We start from the raw sequence: 20,776 nt of genomic DNA, 5'->3' as shown, positions 1-20,776 counted from the left end.
GGCTCAATAGTAAAACGGAATTTGGATGCCAATAAATATATCAAAAGAATGGGCTTATAATGCTGATTCTAAATATATAAATCTCATTGTGTTTAGTATTACTCAAAGGCTACAAGCCTGAGAAAATTTACCTGATTTTAAAAAAAGGGGGTAAACACCCCCTGCAAGTGAAAGAATCTTAATAAAAAACGCACCATCAGATTCAGCGTATCAGAAAACCCTTTTATATAGGTTTCAAGCTCATGTGTAATGTGCAAATTTGTGCAAAAATGTGCAAATTTTTATTGTTTACCAGAAGAAAGATCACGGATGCGTATTTATTTTATTTTTTTTCCCATGGGTAATTGTACCGACCCAGTGGTCCTAGAACATCAAGAGAGGGCTCATTCAAACGGAAATTAAAAGTTATAGTGCCCTGTATAAGTGAAAAAAATGGAGGGCAACTCCCAAAGTCACAAAATTTTTTCCCAAAGTCACCCAATACAAATTTTGAGATAGCCATTGCGTTCAGCGTGGTTGAAAAATACAATAACTATGTCTCTGAGGACGACTTAATCCCCATAGTTCCCGGGGTAAGGGCTGCAAGTTATGAGCTTTGCCCAATGTTTACATATAGTATTGGTTATTGGTAAGTATACATAAGTTTTCAGGGGGGGATTTTTTCTGGTAGTTTGGTAGGGGGGGGGGGGTCGGTGGTACGTGGGATGATCTTTCCAAGGAGGAAGATTTCATGGGGGAAGGGACATTGCTAAGAAGAGGGCGTCGGATTTCCCAGCGTTATTAAAAAAAAAAACATCAGAAAAAAAAACTATTTTTCAACTGAAAGTAAGGAGCAACACCAAAACTCAAAACAAACAGAAATTATTAAATATATGATTGGGTTTGCCCCCTAGTCATTACCTCACTTTTTACGGTAAAGTTTTTTTTGTACTCTCATTAGGGCTATTTATGCTAATTAACGGCCTTTGTGATTAAGGGGTCATTCTTAAAGAATTGGAACAAAATTTGAACTTTAGCGTAAAGAGCGAGGTATTGACTAGGGGGCAAACTCCCTAATATACGTAAAAAATATACGAATTTAGAAGTTCGTTACATAAGTTAATTTGTAAGTTACGTCAGCACAAAACTTCGAGAAAGCCACTTAGCCAAAAAAAGTAAAATTAATATGCCAATTTCGTCTTAATTATTCATGTATGGTGAGCCAAAATCAAAGCTGCATTAATTCAAAAACGTTCAAAAATTAAATAAAACAACAAGTTTTTTTTAGCTGAAAGTAAGGAGTAACTGAAATTAACTGAAACGAAATTATTCCGTATATGAAAGGGGCTGTCCCCTCCTCAACGCCTCGCTCTTTACGCTAAAGTTTGTCTCTGTCTCAAAATTTTTTTTTTAAACAAATAAAGCAATTTAGCGTAAAGAGCGAGGCGTTGAGGAGGGAACATCGCCTTTCATAAACGGAATAATTTATGTTCGTTTTAAGTTTTAATGTCGCTCCTTACTTTCAGTTAAAAAAAATTTTTTTTTGTTTAATCTCATATCTGACACAACATCCTGTTTCATAATGAAACTCACCATATATTGTATACACTAAAACTGTAATTTTTCATAACCCATGAATAGGCGGTTCATCCTTCCTTTTCCAAACTTTTCCTCTCCTGATAATTGTTTTAGGGTCCCAGCTTTCGCTGAAAAGGGTTGCTCTTTACTTACCGTTCATTAGCAATAACAAATAGATTAGAATTGATGGTTCAGGATTATTTTGATTTTTAGATTTGGAGGAAAGCATAGAAAAAGCAAGATCAGAGTTGTGCAGAATACCCCTTGGTGTGGGCATAGCCGGACAAGTTGCATTATCGAAGGAAGCTGTCCGAACCGGTGACGCATACAAGGTAAGAAGGCTTTTTCAAAAAGTAAACAAATATTTCAGAAGTGTTACAAAATTCTGCTAAATATTCCTATATTATACAAGTAACAGAACTCGTATTGTGAGGCTTTTTTAGATATGACCCTCTTTTAGCTCTTTTAAGGTGGAAGTTTGGTGTTGTTGGTGATAAAATTTTCAGAATAGTTTATCTTTTACCGAGTTCAATTTTTTGAAGAAATGCCCGTACAGAAAAATCTCACTTTCAAAGAAAAAGAGGACAAAGGGGGGGAAGCTTAGTTTCTGAATGGTTTCTGAGTTGAACTATCAAAGAGAGAGAGAGAAACAGAGAGAGAGAGAAAGAGAGAAAGAAAGGGAGGCAGACGTATAGACAGGGAGATAGAGGTAACGAGATACCGACAAAGAGATAGAGAGACAGAGAGAGAGACAGAGAAATGGAATTGGCAATAAGAACAAGTTACCTGGGCAAAAAAATTTTCCTCAAGGAAAGTGGCATTTCATAGAGTGCAAATAAACTGAGCTGTAACTACAAGTAATTGATTTTAATAAATAATCACCATATCCTCGGGGATAGGCCTTGTAAGATTTCTATACAAAAAAAAAATGAAATTAAAATTATCTGGGTGGTGGTCAGAGGATAAGAGCAATAATCTAAAAGCTGAAGTGACCCCTTAAGGTTATATGACACCCTCGCCCCCCCTCCCAAAAAACACCAGTTATTTTAAGAAATGATAACGGCAAAGGAAAAGGGTGTATTATAATGGTACAAGTGTTTTCCTGAAAAAAAAAACGTTACTGCCAATTCAATTAGGTCGTGCTTTAAACCACAGTAAGTGCATTAAGTGGTCAGTCATTGCAAATGTGGTTACAGTTAAAATGTCAAATTAAAAGAATAATATTAATATTAGTTATTATTATATTAATATTTGTTAATATTAAAAGAACATTTCGTGACTTGTGAATATTACACAAGTCACGTGCCCTTGGTAGTGCGTTCTGGTACAGCTCCCCGTCCATCCAATTCCCTACTTAATCAGCCCTCTGTTACAGAGGAGCCCACAGTACGACCCCAAACTTTTAAAAACTGTAAGATAATTTGCTGTAGACCCCGGAGCCGCGCCGATGAGGGAAGACTGGCGACGGCGGGGCCAAAAACAGCGCGCCGCCGTCGAGAGTAGAGAGGGAGGTGCTACTCCGAGACGAACACCAAATATGGGCATAGAGTCCCTAGGGAGAACACGTGGTTAATCAAAGCGATTGGGAATTTGGAACACCTGTGCTGTCAGTCATTAATCAAATTGTTTCCGGGCAAAGTTTAATAATATCTGACAGGTATTGCTCCAGGAATAGATCCAAGTCATTAATGTCTTTGACTCGGAAACAATTCTACTGGTCGAACTCCTAAAGATATTAATAACCAAACGCCATGGAAACAATTCTCCAAGAAACATCTTAGCGATGAATAGATTTAGCGCGGGAATCAGGTTTCTTAGTAATTTGAAATGTGACAGCGCAGAGATACCAAAAACAAAAGAAACACGCTGAAATTACGTTTAGGGGTTATTTGGGCGAAACCGTTTTAGACATTTTATGGAATTATTTCGGCGAAACAGTTGGAGACATTTTAAAAGATGATTTTAAAAGATGATTAAAGAAGAGGATTTGAGGGTGAAACTCTGTGGTCGTTATAATACACAAGTTGTATTTGAACAGTATCGTGAGGTCCCCTACCCCCACCCCAAAGGGCCCCTGTCCCCCTAATGAACCCTGATCCCCCAAAAAGCCCCGGGACCCCAAAGCCCCCTCCCCCCTCCCCCATTTTTTTAAAATAACTTTTGAACTTTTTTTAACATGGCATTTTTTTAACTTTTTTACGCATCTTAAAATGACATGAAATATGCTTACAGCTCTACCAATCGTACTCTGTGCTTGTTTATAGACACGACGTGGCTTTCCCATTGGTACTCTATGGCAGGTTATCGACACTACCTAGTTTAGTGCATGCATTAAATCAGTAGTTTTTACGCAGTGGAAGGATAAACACACAATTCATATCTGTAAAAAAGTGAAGATGAATTATTCGACAAAAGTATGTGCACATGATAAAATCATCGTCGTGTTGAATGCTGACAAGGAGAAATACCTGGACTATGAAACGAGTGCAAGTGGTAACACTATTGGAAATGTATGCATACGTTGTCATGACAGTGAGAAGTTAGATTTCTTTTGAGTACCCAAAAATTTCAATCGTGTAAACGGTGGATATGCGAGAGTAACATTACCAGAGAAATTTGTGTTCAAAGAGAATGCAAACATAAAAATAATTGTCGATGATCGGGGACAACTCCTTGCTACTGTTGCTGGTACCACATTACCTGTTGATACATCCTATCATCATCTTTCCGGTATTAGCATTTTAAAGAGATCAAGAAGAAGACAAGCATACTCCTGCACTAATGTCATTAATCATATCTTGTCAATGTGCCAAAACTGCTATCTATGTAAAAATAATGTGACAATAGACAGTGAAATCGCAGGCAGAATAAAAAGGACATTAGCAGTCAATATCATCAATGAATATAAAGATGAATTGACGGAAAGTGAAGCGCAAGTGTACTAATAATGTATAATAATGTATTTAACATATTTTTATATTAATATTCTACATGTCGTTATTTCATTAAAAATATCTTATGCATTATTTCGTTAAGTGTTCATTATTTTTAGGGTATGCTAGAACATCAAACGTTCAGAATATCTATTAAAAAGGTCAGAGATGTAAGAAAAAGAATTTTTAGAGATAAAGATACTGCTAGCAGGCTCAATTTTTCATAAAAGATAGAAAAGTTCAAGTTCTCTTCTGAATTTTACCATAGAACACATTTCAATACTAATTTCACCAGAGAAAATAAAAAGCTTCCACTTCAGTTTTAAGTTCACCAAGACATAAAAAATTTAAAGTTCACTTCTAAATTTTTCCATAGAAGATAGTAAAATTTATACTATGGTTATGATTAGTTTTCATGAAGATAAAAAGGTCCACTTTAATTCTAAATTTTTGTAAGTTCAATTCTGACCTTTCTCAAAGAATTAGATTTAAAGTTTAGTTCCAAATATTTCAACTGAAGAAGAATAATTCAAAGTCGATTCTGAATTTTCTCAATGAAAATGAAATAATTTATAGATCAATTCTATTTCCCCAAAATAATATAAAAAGTTTACTTTTCAGTTCAGATTTTCTCATAAAGATGAAAAAATTTAAAATGCTCTTCCAAATTTTTCATAGAAGATAGAAAAGTTCAATTTATTTTCTGAATTTTACCAAAGAATACAATTCAATTCTAATTTCTCCAGAGAAAATAAAAAGCTTCCTGATCAGTTTTATGTTTACAAAGACATAAAAAATTTAAAGTTCAGTTCTAAATTTTTCCAAAGAAGATAGGAAAAGTTATACTATGATTGTGATTATTTTCTATGAAGATAAAAAGTTTCACTTTAATTCTAAATTTTCTTAAATTTAGTTCCGACTTTTCTCAAAGAGATGAAAAAATTTTAAGCTCTGTTCCAAATATTTTCCCGGAAGAAGAAAAGTCCCAAGTCATAAAAAATTTAAAGTTCACTTCTAAATTTTTCCATAGAAGATAGGAAAAGTTATACTATGATTGTGATTATTTTCCATGAAGACAAAAAGTTTCACTTTAATTTTAAATTTTCTTAAATTCAATTCCGACCTTTCTCAAACAGATGAAAAAATTTAAAGTTCTGTTCCAAATATTTTCCCGGAAGAAGAAAAGTTCAACTTTGATTCTGAATTTTCTCAATGAAAATGAAATAAGTTATTGATCAATTCTATTTTCCCAAAATAATATAAAAATTTTCCCACTTCAGTTAAGATTTTTCTCAAAGAGATGAAAAAATTTAAAATACTGTTCCAAATTTTTCATAGAAGATAGAAAAGTTCAAGTTCTCTTCTGAATTTTACCAAAGAACACAATTCAATTCTAATTTCTCCAGAGAAAACAAAAAGCTTCTTCATCAGTTTTAAGTTCACCAAGACATAAAAATTTAAAGTTCAGTTCTAAATTTTTCCAAAGAAGATAGGAAAAGTTATACTATGATTGTGATTATTTTCTATGAAGATAAAAAGTTTCACTTTAATTCTAAATTTTCTTAAATTCAGTTCCAACTTTTCTCAAAGAGATTAAAAATTTTTAAGTTCTCTTCCAAATATTTTCCCGGAAGAAGAAAAGTCCCAAGACATAAAAAATTTAAAGTTCACTTCTAAATTTTTCCATAGAAGATAGGAAAAGTTATACTATGATTGTGATTATTTTCCATGAAGATAAAAAGTTTCATTTTAATTTTAAATTTTCTTAAATTCAATTCCAACCTTTCTCAAACAGATGAAAAAATTATAAAATTCACCAAGGAAAAGAAGATAGGAAGATAGAAGATAGGAAAAGTTATACTATGATTGTGATTATTTTCCATGAAGATAAAAAGTTTCACTTTAATTCTAAATTTTCTTAAATTCAATTCCGACCTTTCTCAAAGAGATGAAAAAATTTAAAGTTATGTTCCAAATATTTTCCCGGAAGAAGAAAAGTTCAACTTTGATTCTGAATTTTCTCAATGAAAATTAAATAAGTTATTTATCAATTCTATTTTCCAAAAATAATATAAAATGTTTCCACTTCAGTTCAGATTTTTTTCAAAGAGATGAAAAAATTTAAAATACTGTTCCAAATTTTTCATAGAAGATAGAAAAGTTCAAGTTCACTTCTGGATTTTAACAAAGAACACATTTCAATTCTGATTTCTCCAGAGAAAATAAAAAGCTTCTACAGATTATTTTCCATGAAGATAAAAAGTTTCACTTTAATTATAAATTTTCTTAAATTCAATTCCGACTTCTCTCAAAGAGATGAAAAAATTTAAAGTTCTGTTCCAAATATTTCCCCGGAAGAAGAAAAGTTCAACTTCGATTCTGAATTTTCTCAATGAAAATGAAATAAGTTATTGATCAATTCTATTTTCCTAATATAATATAAAATTTTCCACTTCAATTCAGATTTTTCTATAAGAGATGAAAAAATTTAAAATACTGTTCCAAATTTTTCTTAGAAGATAGAAAAGTTTAAGTTCTCTTCTGAATTTTACCAAAGAACACAATTCAGTTCTAATTTCTCCAGAGAAAATAATAAGCTTCCATTTCAGTTTTAAGTTCACCAAGACAAAAAAAATTTTAAGTTCAGTTCTAAATTTTTCCGCAGAAGATAGGAAAATTTATAATATGATTGTGATTATTTTCCATGAAGATAAAAGGTTTCACTTTAATTCAAAATTTTCTTAAATTCAGTTCCGACTTTTAAAATAGAGATGAAAAAATTTAAAGTTCTGTTCCAAATATTTGTTCCAAACTTTAAATTTTTTATCTCTTTGAGAAAGGTCGGAATTGAATTTAAGATAATTTAGAATTAAAGTGAAACTTTTTATCTTCATGGAAAATAATCGCAATCATAGTATAACTTTTCCTATCTTCTATGGAAAAATTTAGAGCTGAACTTTAAATTTTTTATGTCTTGGTGAACTTAAAACTGACGTGGAAGCTTTTTATTTTCTCTGGAGAAATTAGAATTGAATTATGTTCTTTGGTAAAATTCAGAAGAGAACTTGAACTTTTCTATCTTCTATGAAAAATTTGGAACAGTATTTAAAAATTTTTCATCTCTTTGAAAAAAATCTGAACTGAAGTGGAAACTTTGTATATTATTTTGGGGGAATAGAATTGATCAATAACTTATTTCATTTTCATTGAGAAAAGTCAGAATCGAAGTTGAACTTTTCTTCTTCCGGGAAAATATTTGAAATAAAACTTTAAATTTTTTCATCTCTTTGAGAAAAGTCAGAACTGAATTTAAGAAAATTTAGAATTAAAGTGAAACTTTTTATCTTCATAGAAAATAATCACAATCATAGTATAACTTTTCCTATCTTCTGCGGAAAAATTTAGAACTGAACTTTAAATTTTTTATGTCTTGGTGAAGTTAAAACTGAAGTGGAAGCTTTTTATTTTCTCTGGAGAAATTAGAATTGAATTGTGTTCTTTGAAAAAATTCAGAAGAGAAATTGAATATTCACGATCAAAGTATAACTTTTCCTATCTTCTATGAAAAATTTGGAACATAACTTTAAATTTTTTCATCTCTATTTGAAAAGTCGGAACTGAATTTAAGAAAATTTAGAATTAAAGTGAAACTTTTTATCTTCATGGAAAATAATCACAATCATATTATAACTTTTCCTATCTTCTGCTGAAAAATTAAGAACTGAACTTAAAATTTTTTTTGTCTTGGTGAACTTAAAACTGAAATGGAAGCTTATTATTTTCTCTGGAGAAATTAGAACTGAATTGTGTTCTTTGGTAAAATTCAGAAGAGAACTTAAACTTTTCTATCTTCTAAGAAAAATTTGGAACAGTATTTTAAATTTTTTCATCTCTTATAGAAAAATCTGAATTGAAGTGGAAAATTTTATATTATATTAGGAAAATAGAATTGATCAATAACTTATTTCATTTTCATTGAGAAAATTCAGAATCGAAGTTGAACTTTTCTTCTTCCGGGAAAATATTTGGAATAGAACTTTAAATTTTTTAATCTCTTTGAGAAAAGTCGGAATTGAATTTAATAAAATTTATAATTAAAGTGAAACTTTTTATCTTCATGGAAAATAATCTGTAGAAGATTTTTATTTTCTCTGGAGAAATTAGAATTGAATTGTGTTCTTTGTTAAAATTCAGAAGAGAACTTGAAATTTTCTATCTTCTATGAAAATTTTGGAACAGTATTTTAAATTTTTTCATCTCTTTGAGAAAATCTGAAATGAAGTGGAAAATTTTTATATTATTTTGGGAAAATAGAATTGATCAATAACTTAATTCATGTTCATTGAGAAAATTCAAAATCGAAGTTGAACTTTTCTTCTTCCGGGAAAATATTTGGAACAGAACTTTAAATTTTTTCATCTCTTTGAGAAAGGTCGGAATTGAATTTAAGAAAATTTAGAATTAAAGTGGAACTTTTTATCTCTATGGAAAATAATCACAATCATAGTATAACTTTTCCTATCTTCTACGGAAAAATTTAGAAGTGAACTTTAAATTTTTCATGTCTTGGTGAACTTAAAACGGAAGTGGAAGCTTTTTATTTTCTTTGGAGAAATTAGAATTGAATTATGTTCTTTGGTAAAATTCAGAAGAGAACTTGAACTTTTCTATCTTCTAGTAAAAATTTGGAACAGTATTTCAAATTTTTTCATCTTTGAGAAAATCTGAATTGAATTGGAAAATTTTATATTATTCTAGTAAAATAGACTTGATCAATAACTTATTTCGTTTTCATTGGAAAAATTCAGAATTGAAGTTGTACTTTTCTTCTTCCCGGAAAACATTTGGAACAGAACTTTAAATTTTTTCATCTTTTTGAGAAAGGTCGGAATTGAATTTAAGAAAATTTAGAATTAAAGTGAAACTTTTTATCTTCATGGAAAATAATCACAATCATAGTATAACTTTTCCTATCTTCTATGGAAAAATTTAGAACTGAACTTTAAATTTTTATGTCTTGGTGAACCTAAAACTGATGAGGAAGCTTTTTATTTTCTCTGGAGAAATTAGAATATAATTGTGTTCTTTGGTAAAATTCAGAAGAGAACTTGAACTTTTCTATCTTCTATGAAAAATTTGGAACAGTATTTAAAATTTTTTCATCTGTTTGAGAAAAATCTGAACTGAAGTGGAAAATTTTATATTATTTTAGGAAAATAGAATTGATCAATAACTTATTTCATTTTCATTGAGAAAATTCAGAATTGAAGTTGAACTTTTCTTCTTCCGGGAAAATATTTGGAACAGAACTTTAAATTTTTTCATCTGTTTGAGAAAGGTCGGAATTGAATTTAAGAAAATTTAAAATTAAAGTGAAACTTTTTATCTTCATGGAAAATAATCACAATCATAGTATAAATTTTCATATCTTCTATGGAAAAATTTAGAACTGAACTTTAAATTTTTATGTCTTGGTGAACCTAAAACTGATGAGGAAGCTTTTTATTTTCTCTGGAGAAATTAGAATTGAATTATGTTCTTTGGTAAAATTCAGAAGAGAAATTGAACTTTTCTATCTTCTATGAAAAATTTGGAACAGTATTTTAAATTTTTTCATCTTTTTGAGAAAAATCTTAACTGAAGTGGGAAAATTTTTATATTATTTTGGGAAAATAGAATTGATCAATAACTTATTTCATTTTCATTGAGAAAATTCAGAATCAAAGTTGAACTTTTCTTCTTCCGGGAAAATATTTGGAACAGAACTTTAAATTTTTTCATCTGTTTGAGAAAGGTCGGAATTGAATTTAAGAAAATTTAAAATTAAAGTGAAACTTTTTGTCTTCATGGAAAATAATCACAATCATAGTATAACTTTTCCTATCTTCTATGGAAAAATTTAGAAGTGAACTTTAAATTTTCATGTCTTGGGACTTTTCTTCTTCCGGGAAAATATTTGGAACAGAACTTAAAATTTTTTCTTCTCTTTGAGAAAAGTCGGAACTGAATTTAAGAAAATTTAGAATTAAAGTGAAACTTTTTATCTTCATAGAAAATAATCACAATCATAGTATAACTTTTCCTATCTTCTTTGGAAAATATTTGGAACTGAACTTTAAATTTAACTCTTTGAGAAAGGTCTGAATTGAATTTAAGAAAATTTAGAATTAAAGTGGACCTTTGTGTCTTCATGGGAGCTAATCAGAACCATAGCGTAACTTTTCCTATCTTCTACGGAAACATTTAGCAGTGAACTTTAAATTTCTTATGTCTTGGTGAACTTGAAACTGAAGTGGAAGCTTTTTATTTTCTTTGGTGAAATTAGACTCGAATTGTGTTCTTTGGTAAAATTCAGAAGACAACTTGAACTTTTCTATCTTTTATGAAAAATTAAGCTTGCTAGCAGTATCTTTATTTCTAAAAATTCTTTTTCTTACATCTCTGACCTTTTTAATAGATATTCTGAACGTTTGATGTTCTAGCATACCCTAAAAATAATGAACACTTAACGAAATAATGCATAAGATATTTTTAAGGAAATAAAGACATGTAGAATATTAATATAACAATATGTTAAATACATTATTATACATTATTAGTACACTTGCGCTTCACTTTCCGACAATTCATCTTTATATTCATTGATGATATTGTCTGCTAATGTCCTTTTTATTCTGCCTGCGATTTCACTGTCTATTGTCACATTATTTTTACACAGATAGCAGTTTTGGCACATTGACAAGATATGATTAATGACATTATTGCAGGAGTATGCTTGCTTTCTTCTTGATCTCTTTAAAATGCTAATACCGGAAAGATGATGATAGGATATATCAACAGGTAATTTGTTACCAGCAACAGTAGCAAGGAGTTGTCCCCAATCATCGAAAATTATTTTTAAGTTTGCATTCTATTTGAACACTAATTTCTCTGTTAATGTTACTCTCGCATATCCACCGTTTACACGATTGAAATTTTTGGGTACTCCAAAGAAATCTAACTTCTCGCTGTCGTGACAACGTATGCATACATTTCCAATAGTGTTACCACTTGCACTCGTTTCATAGTTCAGGTATTTCTCCTTGTTAGCATTCAACACGACGATGATTTTATCATGTGCACATACTTTCGTCGAATAATTCATCTTCACTTTTTTACAGATATGAATTGTGTGTTGATCCTTCCACTGCGAAAAAATACTGATTCAATGCATGCAATAAACTAGGTAGTGTCGATAACCTGCCATAGAGTACCAGTGGGAAAGCCGCGTTGTGTCTATGAACTAGCACAGAGTACGATTGGTAGAGCCGTAAGCATATTTCATGTCATTTTAAGATGCGTAAGAAATTTAAAAAAATGCCATGTTAAAAAAAATCAAAAGTTATTTTAAAAAAATGGGGGAGGGGGGAGGGGGGACTTTGGGGTCCCGGGGCTTTTTGGGGGCTCAGGCATTAGGGGGACAGGGGCCCTTTGGGGCTGGGGTAGGGGACCTCACGACACTGTTCAAATACAACTTGTGTATTATAACGACCACAGAGTTTAACCCTCAAATCCTCTTCTAAAATCCTCTTTTAAAATCATCTTTTAAAATGTCTCTAACTGTTTCGCCAAAATAATTCCATAAAATGTCTAAAACGGTTTCGCCCAAATAACCCCTAAACGTAATTTCAGCGTGTTTCTTTTGTTTTTGGTATCTCTGCGCTGTCACATTTCAAATTACTAAGAAACCTGATTCCCGCGCTAAATCTATTCATCGCTAAGATGTTTCTTGGAGAAATGTTTCCATGGCGTTTGGTTATTAATATCTTTTGGAGTTCGACCAATAGAATTGTTTCCGAGTCAAAGACATTAACGGCTTGGATCTATTCCTGGAACTGTACCTGTCAAACATTATTAAACTTTGCTCGGAAACAATTTGGTTAATGACTGACAGCACAGGTGTTCCAATTCCTCAATCGCTTTGATTAACCACGTGTTCTCCCTAGGGACTCTATGCCCATATTTGGTGTTCGTCTCGGAGTAGCCCCTCCCTCTCTACTGTCGTGCCGCCGGTAATATCAATGTTGACCGCAAACATTAATGTTTTCATCAGTTTTTCTCAAATCACAGCTTAAATTTACAACAGATTCGAGCCTATTCATGAGTTCAAAACTTCAAAAGTCGCTGGCTGGAAACTGGTGTTCTTCGTTATTCATCAAGAGAAGTGGAAATCTGGTAGAAACGAAATGACTGTGGTGTTTCAGAACCCTTGCATAATAGTTGAATTATCTATTAGCTATCTATTCTTAACGTAAATAATTATCAAAATTATTAGTTTTTTTTTTCATCGGGCATTATTGCATACAAGACTTCAAATACTGTGTCACAAAATTCGTCTACTATCTGGGTAAAAACTTTGAATGGAACTTTGAACTTAGAAGCTTAATCTTTTCATAATGCCCTTTGCCTATATCTGTTTTGTCACATTTAAAACGGTTGAAATAGGCGATTTTGATATTGATTTTTTTTTTCGCTCTTTTGGATTCCTAAAAAGCCTTCCTTGTATTAAAACCTGGTTTTTAAGAACAATTTAAAGAAAAATACATTTTAAAGTTTTTTTGGCTTCTTTATAGAATATATTTCATGTAGGCTAAGGCTGAACTGCTGCTTTTTCTAATGCTTTTGGCTGCTCTTTTGGATATTATTCATTTTTCTTTTGGGGATTCATTCCAAATTATAAAATCAGCTAAATTATAAACACTTCACATGAGAACACTTCAATTACAATGAAACAAAAACACTTAATGGTTTATTCGGTATGAAGAAATTCGGGTATTCGGTATTTGGTTTTACCTATTTTCCTAGGTAAAAATTTAAAAGCTCATCCGTTTTATATGTAATTAAATGGAATAACATGCAGACTGAAGTAGCTTCAGGAAGATGTTGAGATTTTCTTCCTAGTTCGTCACTTTTAATCCAAGCAAAATGTTTGAAGACTTAGTATGAGTTGTTGAGTTTAAGCTTTGATTTCCAAATGCTCACAAAAAATACCAAATTTAAGAAATTCGCAACAATAAGTCACCTTTGACCACAATACTCAAAGACTCCTCTTTGATCCAAACCCAGGCTCAAAGCTTCTTTTATGGTCATATCCATGGAAATCTCCAAAGAGTTTTTTTTTTTTTTTAATAGCCTCAAGCGTAGTAAGTACTTATGAATGAATGTTTTCAAAGCAAACCCGTTTCATCAGTAAGAAAAAAAAATGGGTTGGACGCATATGTCCATTTCTCTTTGGACGATAAAACTATACAAGTGCTTTATCAAGTATAACTCACGAAAATCTTGTTAATTTTCGTCAACTTTTCAACTTTTTGGCATCCCTGCTTTCAATAAAAAAGAAATGAAGGTACTATCATTTAGATATATTAACTCCCTATGCCCCCCTTCTGGATACCATCTGGATAGGATACCCTTTCTGCTTTAAATAAAAAAAATTAACTTATTGGCATCCCTGTTTAAAAAAAAAAATCGAGATATTATCATTCAAATATGATAGCTCCCTATCCCCTCCCTCTGGATACCACCTTGATAGGATGCCGTCTCTGCTTTAAATTCGAAAAAAAAAATTAACTTTTTGGCATCCCTGTTTTCAATAAAAAAATTGAGATATTATCATTTAAATAAAACCCCTCCCTACCCCCCCCCCCCTCTGGAAACGAACTTGATAGGATACCGTCTCAGATTTTAAATTTAAAAAAAAAAATAATTTACTTAATAATTAACTAGGTCACTATATGGTTCAAACAAACACGCAAAATAACGTTAAACAGCTTAGTGTACCTTGAAAAAAAATTGAGGGTATGAGTAAAGGGGTACAAAGACAACGCCAAAAATGTCGAAATTATTCAGATATACCTCATTGGAAAACTGAGTCATAGATTCGCCGTTGCATTCAATAAGATCCTAAGAATCTAATTAAAAGAGAGCACACACAAAAGCCAAATTAGATCAGTAGCCTATGAGAAATCGCAAAATACCCAAGACAATGAACACGTCCCAATGGGGGGTCCTGGGTCTCTCAAAATACTTCAATAATTTCCCAGGGAATTTGATATCATTTTCTTCCTTCTCCCCTTTAAATCAAAAAAATGATTATCTTTTTGGCATCCCTGCTTTCAATTAAAAAAAAAATGAGGTGTTATCATTTAGGAATGATAGCCCCCTATCCCCCCCCTATAGGCAATAATTTACAATTTTTTATAAATCATATTTTTGGGGTAACTTCCGTTTCAATCTTTAATTCCCCAACCCTTTACATAGCTTAGTCTATAGCTAAATTTTGTCTCAATAGAAGTTTTTTTTTTTTTGGGGGGGGGGGGGTAAAATTGCTTCAGAAAGAAGACGGTATTTTTTTTAATCTATCAGACGTTCAACAATTGGGTATTAAACATTAAAAAAATGTTATCTTAAAACAGCAAAAGAAAAAAAAATCTGCAAACATACAATCCATCTGTAGAAACAGTCTGTCGGCTATCAATTTCAAGAATCAAAATCCAACTGAAGGCTGCAGCTATATAGTAGTGAATATGTTCTATAAATCTATTCAACTTCAAAATAAAATTCCTGACTACGAATGATGTAAGAAATAGCAATGGGGAAACTGCATTGGAAATTATTTAAACTCATTTCATAGAGACGATACTTTTTGTTGCAACATATGAAGAACTGTGTATATTGCAATTGCATCTGTCTGGTTTTTATGCAAAGTAACAAAAGAGATGAAAATTAACGGTGAAGAATTATGGTATGCAAAGTAATATTTGGCAGGGAAAGTCACTGGTGATAAGTCGCTAGGGGTGGCACCGTGAATTAAGGCCGTATCCAGGGGCGGGGGTTACCCGGTTTGAACCCCCCCCCCCCAAAAACTTTTGGCCGAGTTGAAAATAAGTCGAAAATTAGTAAAACCTAGGTAAAAATCAGTAAAATTAGTCGATATCTGAGTCAAAATTTAGTAACCCCCCCCCCCGAAAAAGTCAAAAATTAGTACCCCCCCCCCCCCCCGAAAAAAAATCCTGGATCCGCCCTTGCCGTGATTGCTTGATTTTAGGGGATTTGGGGAACCAAATTTGTTTTCGGGGTGACGCATAGATTTTCGGGGAAATACCCAAAAAGTCGGGGATAGTGCATGTCCTGCTGGATTTCTTACCAGGAAAATCGAAATACTGAACCAAACGAGAAAGAAAATTTCCGACTTTGCCGTTGAAGCAATAAAGAATTGCCGCAAAATTAATTTAAAGTCAGCCGAACGCAGCCGCCTTTGCCGGCAGCGGCGTGCCTGCGGCATAGCGACACTTCGGTGGCGGTCGACCGGGCCTGTTGTTGGCGGCGTTCGGTCGATCTGCCGGTGCAGCGACGGGGTCTAATCTGCTGACGGTAGTTCAGACACTATGGCTTTTGGCCTTAGGCAAGGATTTCTTTGGCAGCGTAATAGCACTGCCTAAGTAAAGAACGATGTTGACACAATGTATTATTATTATTTTTTTGAAGGGGGGGGGGTTAGACCAGGGCACTTCGTGAAGAAGAATTTGTCGTAGAAACTTCAAAAGGGATCAACCTATTTGAAATTAAAGGGAATAGTGTCTTTTTTATAGTAAAAAACGATTGGAGGACATTCAAGTCCCTCCCACGCCCGTCATTTTCTAAAACACATCCAGTCAAAATTCTGAGATAGCCATTTTGTTCAGCGCAGTTTAAAGGTCCGTAAATTATGTCCTTGAGGATGACCCCCCTCATAGCCCTCACAGGCAGGGCTTTTATGTTATGGCCCGGGGGCATATAAGGTTTTAATAGAATGGGTGGTCGTATAAGCTTCGGAGGGGGCTTATGCATTGGTAATCAGAAGTTCTACTGCCCTTTCTAAGAGCAGCAGTAGTCGGGGGGAAGCTACCCTCTCCCACACGCTCGTCGTATTGTCCCAAAATTCACCCAAAGAAATTTTGAGATAGCAATCAGTAGTATCCCCCTAGACACTTTGACCGCAGCCCTCCCAGGATTCCGATCGCGGCCCATTGACTTCAAGGCATCCCTGTCAAGATTCCCACCCCTGGCAAAATTCCCATGACAGCACTGGCAAGATTCCCAGCCCTGACAAGATTCCCACGTGTATGCATATACTTAACTGGAGTGTGGTCAGGATAATAGAAAAGTAGTAATAATAGGAAATTCTAGATGGAACACCTAATCCCTCACACCTGTACAATATGGTCAGCAGGAAAAATTTCTACGAGAACCCTGTTTCTATTCCTCCACGATGTTTCTTTCTATTAAAAACCTTAGACGGTTTATGGAACATGTCCAATATTTCCCTTTAGAAACCACCATTTTTAGCACGTTAGACAAGTGGAGCTACCAGCCCCTCAATTCGTCACACTTGTGCAACGCAGTCACCGGTTCTATTAAAGGGAACAGAGTAGGCAAGACTCCCATGACACACCCCTCTGGACTCCAATGACGTCACAACACACCCCGTTTTATACGGTCAGGTGTAATATGCTTGACACATTTATATTTAACCTTGAGACAGGAACCCTTGGGGGAATCTCCACTTGTAACGTAGCGACAGCCCACACACTTTACGTAATGATTGTCCAACCATCACTGTCACGTAATACCTTTTCGACATTTTCATTTTTTGCCCGAAATGTTCAAAGCAGTTTTTTCTTTAACTTAATGGCGAAACACACTTTATGTAAGGCCAGTGCATCTTACGCAATGTCTGTATACATCAATGTTATATAATACCCTTTTTGGCAAACTATTTTTCGCTCGAAACGTTCAACGCTTTTTTGTCTTTCTTTAGTTGTTTGTTTTTTTCTTTAGTTCTTGACCCCGCCAGGACTCGAAAGGTCAATTTTCTTCCAACGGATTTGTGCCCTAACCGAGAGGACTACCAAGCCATTCCTAGTATTTTGTCCTACACATTATATTCTAAAACTACCCCATTGCGCAACACTTGAGATTCCCTATCCTTGGCACACGCTAAAACGACGTGTTACTCCCCAAATATGACACGCTCTCGGAGACAATTGCTCTCAAGGTATTTTTAGTAATTAATTAAAAAAACTTATTCCACAAAATAAGTTTTTCAAAGAAAAGTAAAGAACTCCATTAAACCAAAAATGAGCAAAAATCAAATAATCTACCAAGCGTGAACCTACCACAAATCAGCATCGATAAATAAATGAAACCCAAAACGAACAGAAGTTACAATAAATAACCGAGTCAAACCTCAAAACGAGCAGAAATAAACAGGAGTAGGGCTCAAAACCCCTGTGCCTTCCCAAGGCCGGAACATAATTTGCACTTTACTGCAAAAATAGAAATATTTTACTTTTATAGCTTCAATAAATCAAATAATATTAACATTTTGAATACTAAATATTAGTATATGTATATTAAACTGATAATACATATTCATTTGTATTTTTTTCAGTGAAGTGCAAATTATGTTATGGCCTTGTACTGATAATTATGTTATCAGTTTTAAACTTGCATTCAAAGTGTCAACATCAAAATTGGATATTATACGGACATTAATAATTCAGTAAGTTGTAGTGAACGAAATAAAAATTTCGCAATAGGGATTACTGCCGAATAATCCTGACATATATATATATATATGTATATATATATATATATATATATATATATATATATATATATATATATATATATATATATATATATATATATATATATATATATATATATATATATATATATATATATATATATATATATATATATATATATATATATATATATATATATATATATATATATATATATATATATAGTGTGCCAGGCTGTTTTTTATGTAACCCTAATTGACAAGCAGAAGAGGAGCAGTAGACCCGTGGTAGGTGCCGTTGTACCTGACGGGAGAGTCTCCCTTATATTGCGGGGATCAGGTTGAACGGTGGCTGACAATTCCCTTGTTTATTGGGGTTAAACTGGTTTCAAGCATGGGAGAGTATAATGCTTAATGCCGTGTTGAACTATATATCTCGATCAATGGCTGTCGGAATAAAGAGGAAAGTGTTTTTAAAACAAGCTGTGGATTTTTTTTATAGAGACTCGATTTTAAAGGCAAAAGAACTGTTAACCAAGGAGGCAAAACTGGCGATTTATTTAAGAAGTGCGTGCAAGATGAGGATAATTTAGTGGACATTGCTACGCTGCTTGTCGGCGTAGCGATATTCTGTGCATCCAAAAACATTTACTGACAAATGATTGCCTAAGCCTTTTCAAGTTATCGGACAGTCATACATTTTATTTTGTACCAGCAAAGTCTCGTCAACACGGGATGCCCTCTGGTGTACTAGCGATCGTATTTAGTTTTGCCGTTGATTCTGAGAGTCTTCATGCAGCTGAAAACTTTATGGCTATAAGGGTTGGGAACCTGGTGATGGTCAATGTTTACCTTCCTATAAACTACAGCGACGAAGAATCGGATAACCGATTCTCAAAAGCAGTGGAAGCACTTGCAAAGTGCCCCAAGGCTACTATGTTGTCCAAACTGAAATGCGTTATAATCGGAGATTACAACTGTAATCTAGTCGACAACTCGTCTCCTCGGTCCCAGCTGATCCTAAGTGCACTTGAAAGTCGGTATCGTATGCTCCCAAAAGACAAAGATTTCACATTTGTACATACTAGTGGTTCATTCTAAAATATAGACCATGTGGCATGCACACCAAATGTGAGTGGCACAGTGAGCGTACTAATGGGAAGTCACTCCACTGACCATATCCCGATTGAAGCATGTGCTAATGTGTGTATCCCAAAGTTCAAAAGTACTTCACAGTGGTATGAAATAAAAGATTGGTCAAAGGCCGACTTCCTGCTTTATCGGACAGTGCTGGACACGACGCTTCAGAAGATCAGCGTGCCATTTAGTCTACTACAAGCCAAGGTACATAGGAATTTCCAGGAAGCTAAAATACAGGTTAATGTTTTCTGTGTTGAAATCGGACACGCAATACTAACCGCAGAAAATGCTTCTATTCCCGTTAGGAAAATTCGTAAAGGAACTGAAATCCCGGGGTTCTCAAAGAATCAAGAGCTAGTGAAAGCATGTCCGGATGCTAAGTTCTGGTTCTCAGTGTGGAGGGAAAGTGGCCGTCCTAAATTTGGTGTGCTGAATTGTCCTCGTGTACACACAAAACATAAATTCGAGAAAGCCCTCAAGCAGCGCCGCGTGAATTTGAAAAATGACTACACAGAGAGAGTAATTAATGATCCAAGTCGTTTATTGAAAGACCGCATTAAATATCGCCCAAACACGCCTAAGTCCATGCCTAGTGATCCAAATGACTTGTGAGCTTACTTTACGAGCGAATTTAGTGCCCCGAATCCCAGTGTAGCTAGACCGTATATCGAAAAACTTGAATCTGTGCTATCACACTCGAGTTTTCCAGACTTTACCATATCTGTTTCTGATGTAACTGCAAATGCCTATAGGTTGAAAAAGAAAAAATCACGTGGAGTTGACGATTTTTGTGCACTTTACCTTGTGAACGGTACTCGTATGCAATGAAATGTTTTGTATGAAATGTTAACATTATTGTACCAGATAATATTCTTAGTTGCTTTTGTACCCGATGTTTTCTGTACAGGGCAACTTACGGCCATCCTGAAAAAAGGGAAGCCAGCTAACCTATGCTCCTCGTATCGCCCAATTACTGTGTCGCCGGTTTTATGCAAGCTTCTAGAAATGCTTGTATTGTCAAATGTTAGACACTGTTGCCAAATGCCAATCCACCAGTTTGGTTTTACGGTGGGGCGCGATTGTGCTGATGCTCTGTTCACCCTTGCTGTTATTATGTCTGATTCTGAGGCAACGGGTGATCCACTTGTTATTGGCTCTTTTGATGTGAGACCGGCTTTTGACTCGTCGGTGCACGCGCAGATCCTTCTAGAATCGTATAAACAAGGGCTAAATTTGTGCATTGTCAGTGTTATATTATCATAGGCAGCGCGCTAGCGCTGCCTAAGTAAAGAACGATGTGGGCAAAATGTGTTTTTTTTCCACCCGGGCACTTCGTATCGAAGGAGTTGTCGTAGAAACTTCGAAAAGGGCTCATTCGATTTGAAATTGGAGTGGCTAGTGCCATTTTCAATAGTCAAAAGTGATTGGAGGGAAACTAGCCCCCCGCACGCCCATTATTCCCCCAAACACAACGCAACAGAATTTTGAGATATCCATTTTGTTAAGCGTAGTTGATTTCCAGATACAATAAATGTTT

General features: G+C 33.8%; 1 protein-coding gene and 1 pseudogene across 3 annotated transcripts in view; both read left to right on the top strand.

Annotated features, from left to right (window-relative positions):
- LOC148952812 (cGMP-specific 3',5'-cyclic phosphodiesterase-like) overlaps positions 1–20,776 on the top strand; it is a 372,326-nt gene that overhangs the window by 127,658 nt on the left and 223,892 nt on the right. For all 3 annotated transcript variants that reach the window (XM_089088106.1, XM_089088104.1, XM_089088105.1), the window contains exon 3: positions 1,771–1,889. In XM_089088106.1, the coding sequence (XP_088944232.1) occupies positions 1,771–1,889 (119 nt within the window). The remainder of the gene's footprint in view (positions 1–1,770; positions 1,890–20,776) is intronic.
- LOC148952813 (uncharacterized) lies at positions 11,308–19,619 on the top strand (annotated as a pseudogene).

The sequence above is a fragment of the Artemia sp. Qi Xiang Cuo genome, chromosome 4, assembly GCF_049724085.1.
Source record: "Artemia sp. Qi Xiang Cuo chromosome 4, ASM4972408v1, whole genome shotgun sequence".
Classification (NCBI taxonomy): Eukaryota; Metazoa; Arthropoda; class Branchiopoda; order Anostraca; family Artemiidae; genus Artemia; species Artemia sp. Qi Xiang Cuo.
This window is presented reverse-complemented; position numbering and strand designations above follow the sequence as displayed.